At 43.4% G+C, this 13,432-nt stretch overlaps 1 protein-coding gene across 3 annotated transcripts in view; it reads left to right on the top strand.

Annotated features, from left to right (window-relative positions):
* The window catches only part of LOC138804704 (lactosylceramide alpha-2,3-sialyltransferase), a 52,234-nt gene extending 48,478 nt beyond the window's left edge, over positions 1-3,756 (top strand). For all 3 annotated transcript variants that reach the window (XM_069989148.1, XM_069989149.1, XM_069989150.1), the window contains 2 exons: positions 504-662; positions 2,290-3,756. In XM_069989148.1, coding sequence (XP_069845249.1) covers positions 504-662; positions 2,290-2,538 — 408 coding nt within the window. In that variant the 3' untranslated portion in view covers positions 2,539-3,756. The remainder of the gene's footprint in view (positions 1-503; positions 663-2,289) is intronic.
* Positions 3,757-13,432: the final 9,676 nt, after the last annotated feature.

Here is a 13,432-nt window from a genome sequence, read left to right as displayed (position 1 = left end):
TGGTCTTCTAGGTTTTATTGGATAGAAGTTCTTGTACAAAAATGAAGCCCATAGGATATGAGTTGCAGTCAGTTACCACTCAACTTTATGGGACTAGGAAATAGTCAGTAGAGAGCAAATACAAGGAGAAGGTCCACCTGGCAGAACACTCACAGCACTTAATATCCTTAAATTGCCCTGTCTTGAACAAAATGATGGCCACACATAGGAAAAAGGCTTCCTAACTTAGGACATTCCCTGAGAAGTTTCTTCCTCACACAACCAAAAACTACTTCTACAGTTTCTATCCTTGGCCAGTATTGCCTTTGTAATTCTTTCAGAGTTCTTTTTTGAGTCAAGGTACTAGATTTCCATTGATCAAAATGACTATGTTGCATAATGCAGGGCACAAGATCATACGGGGTTGTGCCCATGACCTTGGCCCTATTAGCAAGAAATGCTTCCTCACCCTCTACTGACAGGCTGACTTTACTAAATACTGATTGATTGCTTTCTTCCCTTAGCCATTTTGGGTACGACTCTTCTTTTGGAAGCAGGTGGCTGAAAAAATACCATTGCAGCCAAAACATTTCAGGATTTTGAATCCGGTTATTATCAGAGAGACTGCTTTTGACATCCTTCAATACTCTGAGCCTCAGTCAAGATTCTGGGGCCGAGATAAGGTAATCTTTTTAATCCATCTCAAAGTTAACTGTTCTCTCTGTTCAAGAGGAGATATATTCATGCGTCATGTTCTTGTCTCATTGTATGAGTTCAGCTGTGTAGCCAGATCATCTCTACTAGTCATTATTAGTCTCTCCATCCATGTTTATTCACAGTATAACTTGACCTCTAGGTTTCTCATGGTTGAATTGGCCTTTCTCCCTCTGTGACTTCTACTTAGCACTTTTTCTGGAGGATGATTTAACAATATAAATCTAATTTATATATAAGTTATCTTGGACAGGCAAGGTGTATGCACCTGTAATCCCACTTAAGTTCAGACAGGAGGAGATCAGCCTGGGCAACATAGTGAGACTCCTTTTTTTTAAATGCCAATACTAGAGCTTGACCTCAGGGACAGGGTTTTGTCCCTTAGCTTTTTCATCCAAGGCTGGCATTCTACCATTTTAGCCACAGTTCTACTTGAGGCTTTTTCATGGTTAATTAGAGATAAGGGTCTCACTGACTTTCCTGCTCAGGTTCACTTCAAACCATAATCCTCAGATCTCAGCCTCCTGAGTAGCTAGGATTATAGATGTGAGCCACCAGTGTCTGGCTGAGACCCTTTCTTAAAAAGCCAAAAAGATTTTTTAGAATACATAAATATACGAAGTAGTGCTATGGCTCGAGTGGTAGAGCACTCACCTTGATCTGAAGAGCTCAGGGTCAGAGGCCAGGCCCAGAGTTGAAGCCCCATGACTAACAAAAAAATAAAAATAAAAAAATATATATATTACATGTATGCCTTTGATCCAGAAATTTTACTGTAAAAATTTGAGAGTAGAGAAATCTACAGCATCTGATATTAAAGGATATTCACCATGAGATTAGTAAGAAAGGACTAAAAAGAGCCAAAATGAGGGGGTAACAATGCTCGATAGGAAATGTACTCATTACCTTACTCATGTAACTGTAATGCCTCTCTACAGTTTCTTTACAATAAAAAAATATTTAAAAAAGAGCTAAAATGTTCATCATTAAGAGATTGCTTAGCTGGGTGCCAGTGGCTTGTTCTTCTAATACTAGTTACTCTGGAGGCTGAGATTTAGAGAATCAAGATTTGGTACTAGCCCAGGCAGAAAAGTCCTGGAGATTCCTGTCTCCAAAATAAACAATAAAATGTCAGGCTAGAGGAACATTTCAAATGGTCAAGTCCCATCTGAGAATGCAAGCTGAGCTAGCTGGAGGCCCTGAGTTCAAACATTGGCAACTTGCACCAAAGAGAAGAATGGGAGAAGGAAGGAAGGTGGAAAGGTGGGTGGGCAGGCAAGGCAGGCAGTAGTCTTGGGCTTGCTTTGTGCTTCTAGCCACTGTAGGCAGAAGCTTTACAAAGAAACTCTATTGTAGTACACAAACTGCTGAGCTGCCTCTTGAGGATGTACTCACATCACAGATCATATTTTAGATATTTCCTAACTTGAGAATTAGATTTTAAAATTCTCTGACAGGTAAAATTAACTGATATATCAAATGGCAACCTCAGAACAGCTTTTATGCTTGTCTAATATGTACAGTACCTGCACAGCGGTGAATTGTACTTAGAATTTTTTTTTCTAATTTGGTCTATGTTCTTTTTTTTCCCTCCAGAATGTCCCCACCATGGGCATTATAGCTGTGGTGTTAGCCACACATCTGTGTGATGAAGTCAGCTTGGTAGGTTTTGGATACGATCTCAACCAACCCAGAACACCCTTACACTACTTTGGCAATCAGTGCATGGCAGCCATGGACTGGCAGACCATGCATAATGTGACCACGGAGACCAAGTTCCTCCTGAAGCTCATCAAAGAGGGTGTAGTGAAGGATCTCAGTGGGGGCATCCATTGTGAATTCTGAACCCAGCAAACCTCACTTGGAAATGCAGCTGTGACTTGAAGGCTGTGCCAAAGAGCCTTCTTGATGTGTTTCATCCTGCAAATACTTTGTGATGCAGCTGGTGTTTTTACCTTTTAATTTAAAAACAACAAAAATAAGTGAGGCACTCTTGGTACTCAGGAGGCTGAGATCTGAGAATCTAGATTCAAAACCAGCCCAGGGAGGAAAGTTTGTGAGACTCTTATCTCTCCAATAGCAACCAAAAGGCTGGAAGTAGGACTGTGGCTCAAGTGATAGAGTGCCAGCCTTGAGGGAGAAAGCTCAGGGACAGTGCTCTGGTCCTGAGTTCAAGTATCAATACTGGCACAAAAAGGGGGGCGGGTCAGCTCATCCTTCACTTTTCTATTTATTTGAAATCAGTGTTTGTTTTTGTATAAAATCTTACAAGTTCATTTTCAGGATGGAATTGGACCCGCAAAGAGAATTGTGTAGAATGATGTTTTATTGTATTTTTGAGAAAATAATTTAAATTGTAAAAGGTCTGTCCATGCCGAGTGTGTGTTGAATGGCAGGTAATGAAGTGGTAGGAAAAGGGGAGTCTCCACTCCTTTGATGATGGCCCGGATTGCCTGATTCTGGTTCTCTGCTGCTCCATCTGGTGAACCCATGGAGAGCGTGCTTCAGAGTTACATACAGCTCCTTAGCTAAGCCAGCTGCAGGAGGCCCAGGCCAGTGAGCCAAGTTCAAAGTCTGTTGGTCCATCCTCTGCTGAAGACTCAGCCAGGGGAGCTGTCCTGGGTATCCCTGGTGAGGAAGGGACACATTCTGTGTCCTCTGAGTCCTGTGAAGCTGCCCTGGACTGAACATGCCACAGTCTTCCCAGCAGTTAGGACAACTCTTGACTTTTGGTCTTGAGTGGGGTTTTTTTGTTTGTTTTTTTAATTGCCCTTCCAAAGCACTTAAGTTCTCTGAGACAGTCGCTGACTAAGGTGGCTTCTGAGACGTTTGCTGATGAAGTGGTTTATTCCAGTGCAGACAAACCTTACCCACGTCATGGGGGGTGAGTCCCTTCTAGGAATAATCATTTTCAAAATCATTTTCAGAAATACTGAAATGAAATCCTCCCAGTGTTACAAATTGCTTATTTAAAAGGAAAAAAAAAAGATTCTCGAATGCCTGTGTGACAGGGGACCAGACAGTGTGCTGGTCAAAAGAAAAGAATAAAAGGTTTTTTGAGGACTCCCGTGGTCTGGCTGATTTATTTGGGGGAAAGAAGTCTCTAAATACTTCGTGATGATACTGGATGCTCCCGCTAAGCAGAGACCTCCCTGCAGATGCTACAGGTGGGGGCAGAGAATTAGGGTGCCAGATCCACAAACTGTGATGCATTCTGCTGGAGAGGCAGTAGTGTCAGTGTCTTTACCCCGCCAACAGACTTGGGGTCACCGCTCTCTTAGTGGCTCAGTGTCTCTGGTGTCAGGCCTGTGTTCTCTCTCTCTCCTTACTCTCTGCTGTGCCCTGTCACTGCTGTCATCTCCTCATTCATTGCTCAAGTCCTTCCACTGCTATGCAGCCCCAGGGTGGCTTTGTCCCAGCCCATTCTAGCATCTACCCTCCTTGACCCAGGCAGGGTGAAGGGGCTGGGTGTGGCATTGGATGTGGAGTCCCTGAGGCTGAGCTCCAAAGGGCTGACTCTGTCTCTTTCAAAAATTTGTATAGATTTTGGTTTTGCTCTGTAACATACTCTATTATTTTTTTTTAATTAGGTTGAAAAATGTCCCAGCTGTTATGAGTATGAAACTGAACATTGAGTCTAGGGAAGATGGCACACTGCTTCCTAGACTGACACCGTATAGCTCCACCTCTCAGTACTATATAATAGGATTTAATTTTAACTTCTTTGTATGTGCTAGGCCTTGAACTCAGGGCCTGGGCTTTGTCCCTAAGCTTTTTCACTTAAGGTTTGTGCTCTACTACTTGAGCTGCAGCTCCACTTGTGGCGTTTTGGTAGTTAATTAGACATGAGATTCTCATAGACTTTCCTGGATAACCTGGCTTTGCACCAAGATCCTCAGATCTCAGCCTACTGAGTAGCTAGTATTACAGGCATGAACCACTGGCACCCAGTTAACTTAGGATGTATGTGTGTGTGCGTGCATGTATGCACCAGACCTGGGGCTTAAACTCAGCCTGGGTGTGGCCCCTGAGATTTTATGTTCAAGGCTAGCAATCTACCACTTGAAACTACAGCTTCACTTCTTTTCTTTCTTTCTTTGTAGCTAATCAGAGAGCTCACGGACTTTCCTGCCCAGGCTGGCTTTGAATCATGATCCTCAGATCTCAGCCCTCTGAGTAGCTACAATTATAGGTGTGAACCATCAGCACCTGGCAATTTTTTTTTTGCTTTGGTTTTTTAAAATATAATTTTAGTGTTATTATTAAGGTGTTATTCAGAGGAGTTATCATTTCATAATGAGCACATTTATTTTTTGGACAGTGTCATCCCTTTGCTTTCCCCATTTCCTCTTTCTGTTCTTGCCCACAAATTACATATATCATTTGCCACATAATGTATACTGAGTAGCATGACTGCAACTTCCATCCTTTCTGCACTTCCCCTTTGCCCCTCCCCCAAAACAAGCAATTTAACTTTTATTTTATTGGTTGTGGGGCTTGAACTCTGGGCTTGGGCGCTGTCCCTCAGCTCTTCACCTCAAGGCTAGAGCTCTACCACTTGAGCCACAGCACCATTTCCTGTTTTCTGAGTGGTTTATTAGAGATAAGGGTCTCATGGATTTTCCTGCCAGGGCTGGCTTTGAACCCTGATCCCCAGATATTAGCCTCCTGAATAACTAGGATTACAGGCGTGAGCCACTGGTGCCCAGTTTAGCAATTTAACTTTTAAAAGCCAAGTTGATACCTCCTCAAACAACTTGCTTAAGTGGTGGGCACCCCCTCAGTGGTCATGTGGGCTCAGTTCACACTGGCATAAAAAAAATAGAAGCCAAGCACCGGTGGCTCATGCATGTAATCCTAGCTCCTCTGGAGGCTGAGATCTGAGGATCTCAGTTCAAAGCCAGCCCAGGCAGGAAAATCCGTGAGACTCTTATCTCCAATAAACCACTCAGAAAACAGGAAATGGTGCTGTGGCTCAAATGGTAGAGTACTAGCCTTGAGCTGAAGAGCTGAGGGACAGCGCCCAAGCCCAGAGTTCAAGCCGCACAACCGACAAAAATTAAAGAAAGAAAGAATATAAGGTGCATTGATATCCCGGGGATTGAGCCAAGTAGAGATCAGGAAGTTCCACTCCTCGTGTCCTCTTGCTAACCCTCTAATTGCCAACATGGCCACTGCTTATTTATTCCACTGAAGACAGGAATGCAGAAGCCATCCACCCAAACCCTTGCCTCACAGAAGAGCATTTTTCCTTTCTGCTCTAAACACATCAGCCTGGCATCTCTCATCTGGAAGGACAGGCAGCCTCTGTCCAACTATTCTGCCCCATTAGCAGGTCGAATGTCATAGTTTTGGGACAATATGATCTCCATTGCTTCTTTAAAAAAAATTGTTGTAAAGGTGATTTACAGAGATGTTACAATTACATGTTAGGTAATGAGTATATTTCCTTTCAAACAGTCCTTACCTCCTCCCTCGTTCTCTCCCAGTTTTTCTCCTCCCATCTCCCCCACACAAGTTGTATAGTTTATTTCCAACATAGTGTCCAGTGAGTATCACTGTTGAATTAGTTCACCCTTTGTCCCACCATTCTGTGCTTCCCTGTCCCCTCTCCAAATCAGATAAACTTGTATACAAGTATATACAACGTATATAGAAATTTTTTAAAAGTATCAAAAGGGAATAAACCAAAGGAAGAAAGAAAAAAAAATCTGCAAGCCATACAATTAAAAAACAAAACCTCGGGCTGTGAAGGTGGCTCAGTGGTAGAGCGCTTGCCTTGCATGCATGAGGCCCTGGGTTCAATTCCTCAGCACCACATAAGCAAAAAGAAAAAAAGCTGGAAGTGGTGCTGTGGCTCAAGTGGTAGAGTGCTAGCCTTGAGCTGAAGAGCTGAGGGACAGCGCCCAGGCCCAGAGTTCAGGCCCCACGACTGGACCAAAAAAAAAAAAAAAACCTAAAAAACTCTTATTTCTATTTGTTGGAATTCATTTCAATAAGCAGCATTTTATATGGTCATATGCACATAGCTATTGAGCCCTTGTGAGCCTCTCCTAAGAATAGTCTTACTGGGTGAATGTTTAGAGTGCTATTTAATTAATCGTGTCCAAGAGTAATTATTTGTCTTTTACTATCCATTGGGTTTACTAATAGATTTATAGGCACATTCTAATTATTACAAATGAAGGGAAACCATGCATTCTATGTTTCTTTGGGTCTGGTTTACTTCACTTAGTATTCTTTTTTCCAAGTCTTTACATTTCCTTACAAATGTGGCTATGTCATTCTTTCTCAAGGAAGCATAGAATTCTATTATGTATATATACCATATTTCCAAGACGCCCCTGAATGGATGAATGGACCAAGAAAATGTGGTATAATACACAGTGAATTTTTTTTGTCGGGTATGGGGTTTGAACTCAGGGCCTAGGCACTATCCCTGAGGTTTTGTACTCAAGTCACTTTGAGCCACAGCTCCACTTTGAGTTTTTAGGTGATTAATTGGAGATAAAGTCTCATGGACTTTTCTGCCCAGGATGGCTTTATACTGAGATCCTCAGGTCTCAGCCTCCTGAGTAGCTAGGATTACAGGAGTGAGCCACTAGCACTGGCTTCATATTATTTCAAGCGACTTACATTTTTAAAGGATTCATCACAAGACATTTAGAACCACATTTAGTGCTCTGACTACTAAACATGACTATAGACCATTTCTGTCACAGCCTGAAGCTACTGTGAAGCTCTCCAGAACTTTGGAGAAGTCTTCATAAAGAGCCAGGTCCCTTCTTTATTTTTTTTCCTCTCTTATGGCTTCCTATACTGTGTATTAGTTTTGTTTCCTCTATCCAAGAAGGATTCTTCCTCTCCAGATGAGGACAGTTTTAGGAGAGTCAAAGCCCACAGCCTTGTTTGGTCCTGTTTGTCAGTCATAGCTTTCCACCAACACAAAGGGCTGTCTTGTTAATGTTCTGTCTTGATGTCAGTCATAGCTTTCCTCCAACACAAAGGGCCTGTCTTGTTAATGTTCAATCTTGCATACTCTTTTCACAAAAGTAAGGTTTTAAGTATTTTAACACTGCAATAGGAAGAAGAAACCCTTGCTTAAATCATTTTTCAGTGACGGTGATTTCATTATAGAGCCAACTAACATCCCAGTACCCAACATGTCCCACCCACACACTGGAAACTCAAACCCACTATCAACACATGCAGACACTCATTGCTAGAGCAAAGGGACAGGGAAGTCTTTTGAAACATGCTGGTTAGACCAGCCTGTACAGGTCTCTCAGTATCCTTGTCCTCATTTGGTCCTTCCACAAGATGCACAATTCCACTGCTCTAGCTTACTGACCTCCACACTCTTCTCTTCTGACCATGATTTGAGCAAAGTCAGGAAACAGTTCCAGTCAGACAATGTTGGCTATATGTTAGTACCAAGTAAAGTTGTCCAAAAGGTACAGCCTGGGGACTCTTGGCCTCAGCCCCAGCTCCCATGTTGCTCTGCCAGGATGGCCCCCTGTAGTCCAAGCTTTTAAGAGAGTCACAGCTCAAGCCCAGTGCCAGGCTGCAGGCAATGTGGACTCAGCCCTACCATTCTGGAGTTGCAGACTAGAGGTAGAAAGAGGCCACACAAGGAAGCTTGACAGCAGTAGGGGTTAGAATCTTGGGGGAAGTACATGTAGGCAGACTGCCCATCGCATGTCAGGCAATTTTAACGTGAGGCCAGAGGGCTGGTTAGCAGGGCAGGGGGAAAGGACAGGAAGAAGGCTGCTGGCAGCATGGGCTACTTTGATGAGTGAGGTGGAACAGCATAACCCACTTTACCATCCTACAACATGATGCACTTCAAATCACAGCATGATACACTCGACGCCACCCTTGAATTGGCAAGAGTGGGCTCAGGGTGCACTTGCATGAGGGCTGAAGCTTCACAGGCCTGCCTAGGGAAAGGAATGGTGAAGGGCAATGGTAAAGGGCAATGCAGAGCCGTGGGGGACTTATCTACCTTGGAAAACATGGTTATGGCTGAAGGGTTGAGGAGGAGGGTAGGAAACTGGAAGCCAAAGATGGGGAAACCAAGAAGGTTGATGTTAACTTAGGCTGGATAGGGCCAGGGCCCTGGGCCTGGGCCACATCATCCTTATGGATTGCCTTCTGACCCAGGCCAATCACTCTTCTGTTCTAGATTCTTCTTAGAGGATATAACTGAAGAGACAGCCTCTCTCTGCTTCAATGCCTCATACCAAGCAGGTATAGCCCTTCTCATGTCCTTGTTTGTTAAACAAGGCCTGGACAAGACCCCAGCTCGTCCATCTTTCTTCCTTTCCTTTCCTCTTTCCCTTCTTCTCCTTTCCCTTCCCTTCCCTTCTTTCTCTTTCTTTCCTCCTTCCTTTCCTTCCTTCCTTCCTTCCTTCCTTCCTTCCTTCCTTCCTTCCTTCCTTCCTTCCTTCCTTCCTTCCTTCCTTCCTTCCTTCCTTCCTTCCTTCCTTCCTTCCTTCCTTCCTTCCTTCCTTCCTTCCTTCCTTCCTTCCTTCCTTCCTTCCTTCCTTCCTTCCTTCCTTCCTTCCTTCCTTCCTTCCTTCCTTCCTTCCTCTTTCCTTGTTTTATTTTTTTGTTGGTCGTGGGGCCTGAACTCTGGGCCTGGGCACTGTCCCTCAGCTCTTCAGTTTAAGGCTACTGCTCTACCACTTGAGCTATAGTGCCACTTCCGGCTTTTTCTGCTTAAGTGGTGCTGAGGAATCAAACCCAAGGCTTCATGCATGTAAGGCAAACACTCTACCACTGAGCCAACTTCCCTGCCCTCTCCTTGTTTTCTTGTTTTTTAATACTGGTCCTGGGGCTTGAACTCAGGTCTTGGGTGCTGTGTCTTAGCTTCCCGCCCCCCCCCCCCCCCCCCCCGCCTTTAAATCAAGGTGGATGCTCTACCACTTAAATCACAGATCCACTTCTAGCTTTTCTCATGGACTATCTTGACTGGACTGGCTTTGAACCACAACCCGCAAATCTCCTCCTGAGTAGTGAGGATTAAAGGTAGGAACGGCTGACACCCAGCCTCGTTTCCTTTTCATGAAAACCAAATCAGCAATGCAAAGGGCTGTTAGGATGGCCTGCAATGCCACCTAGTGTCCAGAAGCTTATTTACAGCTCTCAGCACTGGCTCCCTGTACTAGGAGTAGCTCATTCTTCTTCAGGGGCCCAACATACTGTCTGGAAGGACGCAGTCTCCTGCACAATCTGGATCCCCTCCTTCCCTGATCACTTATCCTTAGGCTCCCTTCCCCCTTCCCATATTTCATTTTCTATTTCCATGTGTCAGACTATACCTTTGGTGCTCTTCTAATTCCCACACCTAGATCTGCTGTGGGATCTCAGCTTAAGATCTCCAGCCCAGTATGTCCACTTCCCTCAGCACATTGCCTCTCCGACTAGTGTGGGCCTCAGGATCAAAGGAGAACTTCATTCTAGCGCCAACAGAGCTTTTCCAGTGCCAAACTCAGAAAATATTCTCACCGAACAGTGAAAGTTAAAATGTTCCTATTTTGCAAACCTTGTATGTTGAAAGTACTAAGCAACCCACTAAAAATGGTTACACAAGTTTAGCAAGTTCATAGGATACAAGATCAACATGCAAAACTTACTTCTATTTCTATACGGAGGCTGTAAACCAACCAAAATAAAGAAAATTCCTTTTTGTGTGTGGAACTGAGTTTGAACTCACACATGATAGGCAGGTGTTCTACCAGTTGCAGCTACACCGCCAATGCAGAAAATTCTACTCCTAATTCCATAAAAAAAAGAACTCTAAAGACTTGGGAGTTACATAGAGCAAAAGAATTATATAGCTGAAAAAATTATTATTTGAAAAGTGTAACACATTGTGAAAAATCCTAGATACAAATTTATGGGAAGACATACCATATTCATAGATTTTTTTTAAAGAAAAGCTTAATAATGATTAATGATACTATCTGGTTTGATCTATAAATTCCATGAAGTCCCTCCACATTTTCAACTGCCTGTTTACAAGTGGCTTCAAAAGTCTATAGATATGTAGTGTCACAGGCACTACCAGTGAGGCCAGGAAAAGATAGTAGGGTACTTCATGCCACGAGACGCAAGGCACAAGGTTCACCTGTGGTTTCAGTACTGGCACTAATAGCAGCTTCTTCCTGGGATGTTCACTGAAGCAAAAAGGCAAATAGACTCCCTGAGGTGCTGAAGCAGGTGATTTGGAACCTCTAGCACTTGTGCCATGAATACAAATAGCAGAGCAGAGCTCTCCAGAAGGTATTTGTTACCATGACAGAAAAAGTTACTATCAGATTGGTAGTGAGAGTGGACTTTTTGCTGTTACTATTCCCAGTGATGTGATCCAGAAGCCTCTTCAAATATATGGTGGGAGGAATTTGGAAATGTTTTGGATGCTGTCTAGAAAAGACTTCAAATGCTGGCTTTACAACTGCCTTGAGTCTCAGAAGGACTTTTGGAATTGAGCATTTGAGCAACACAGGAGCTATGAAAGTGTAAGGATTCTTGGTCATGAAGTGAATATATTCTGCATTGAGATAAACATGGGCTGGTGGGGAGGGAGACAGGTGTCAAATGTTGCCTAAGGTTAAATGAGATATGTTTGGGTGCATAGTTGACAAGGGGTGGGCTGTGATGGTTCATTGGGTGAAGTTGATTGGATTGAGAAGTTGCTAGAAGATTAGAAAAGAATGCCTTTGTATAAGTCTATGAGGTCATTTGCAATGAGGAGTAACTAGTGGAAAAAAAAAACCTGTCCCAAACAAGGGTGACACCATCCCATAGACAAGAGCATTGATGAAAGAGGTGTTTCTTTCTCTCTTTCTCCCCCTTCCTCCCTCTTCCTCCCTCCCCTCTCTCTCTACTCTGCCATCCCCTCCCTGTCATAATCATCTGAAATAGTGAGCTAGATGAACCTTTACCCCCTTTAAGCTGTTTCCTCAGAGGTTTATCACAGCAATGATTAGCACAGTTTCATTATTTTATCCTGTCACACAAACTCTCCAATCTGTGCTTTTCTCTGCCTTGTTACCCATCAAATTTACCATGAAGTCTTAGTTCTCAGTCTGCCTCAGTGTTCTTTGGTTTGCTGAAGTTGCTTCCCTCCCTCATACCTGGCCTTCCACTAGGCTGTCTCCCATCCCTGCTATTCGTTCCCTCACACAAGCCAGCCTCTCGCTTGCAAATTCTTCTTTTTTAAAAGTATAATCATAGCTAGGATTTAAATTACTATTAATATACTTTTAATACCATCACACATTTTCAAAGAAGGTAAATGCTAATATTTAACATTGCATTGACGGAGAATCTGGCGTTAGTCCATTTTTTTCCTGAAATCACAAAAGAAAAATTACTTTGGAAACTTTGCAATCCTTACAAATTCTTGGAAGAATAACACAGGAGATATGAAAAATGCTAATGCTGAAACTAAAGCATGCTGAAGGCAAATGGTATTTTACATGAACTCATATCAACTGTAACTAAAGATTTCTGAAAAATTAACCGAGGTAATGGCTAGGGCATGGGGACTGGAGTGAGGTGTTAGGCATTTGCCATTACTACATCCGAGTTTCACATGTTCTTGTGGTTTTTCCACTTGGGGATGAGTAGGACTGAGATTGGTGCCTTAATTCCAAGATCATACATGATCTTATTTCTGCCATTTAAAGTCTGCTGGATGAACCATGTCAGGCAGGAGTGTAATTTGTCCAAGGTACAGGGTTTGGTGTGCTATTTTTGTTGTTATCCTTAAGTGGTTTAGCATCTTTAGTTTTCAAATTACCCCCAGCAGCCAAAAGTCCAGTGGCTTGGCCCTGGGGATTCAAGGTGAGATAGACATTTTTTAGTGACTATCAAGAGCATGGTGAGCTTAACTTGATAGGAGTAGTTAGCTCTCGCAGGTAGGAGTCCAGTAGGTTAGACTGCTACTTTTGGGAGGCTAACAGTTTAATCTGTGGCCTTGATGTTTTCAGTGGCCTCATCCAGTTCAGTGTCCTCAGCTATTGAACTAGATCCAACAACAGGCTGTTGGATCTGTTCCGAACAGCTATGGCCCTCAGTTTCTTGCGTGCTCTTAACTCAACAAGGTGGCCCCATCTTAGTTTCAATCCTCTACTGCTGAAGTAGCTTTGGGGTCTTGTGGTTCCTCTGCTTTTTGGAAGTTTGAGGATTTGTGTACAGTATTGGAGGGAGAGGCTGTTTTCCCATCAGCCAGGTGTTTAGTGGCTGGGTCCTCTGTTCTTTTGGGGCTCAGGTCGTCTTACCCTTACTGATTGTTGAGGAAGCACTGCCTAATGTACCCTCAGATGCTGGGGTTATGGTTCCAACAATTTTGCCCTCAACTCTGAGAGCTCAGTTCTTTTTTGGTCAGTAGGGTTTTTGAAGGTTTAAAACCTTGTTCCCCCAGTATTTGTGTATTCGAGGTGAGAGGCACTGAGGACGTGATGCACTGTTTCACTTCTTTGCCTGTATAATTCAATCTATCTTTGAATTCATCACAGTTATCCATGAATGGGCAGCTCTTTGCTTTATACTCCTTCTTGGTGGTCAAGGTAGTCTAGAGCAGTTTAATGCCCTCTGCTATCAACTTCTGCCTGGAAGCAGGAGGCTCAGTAGCTTTTGCAGGAGCTCCAGTCAAATCACACAGTCTTGCTGAGCTTGGATGATACCTAGCCCTTGCCTGGTTTAGTCTGTTTGGCTGCTGAACACTTCC

This window comes from Dipodomys merriami, unplaced genomic scaffold (assembly GCF_024711535.1).
Source record: "Dipodomys merriami isolate MVZ:Mamm:240054 unplaced genomic scaffold, mDipMer1.0.p SCAF_37, whole genome shotgun sequence".
NCBI lineage: Eukaryota > Metazoa > Chordata > Mammalia > Rodentia > Heteromyidae > Dipodomys > Dipodomys merriami.
Note: the sequence above shows the minus strand (reverse complement) of the source record. Positions and strands in the feature narration are given on the sequence as shown.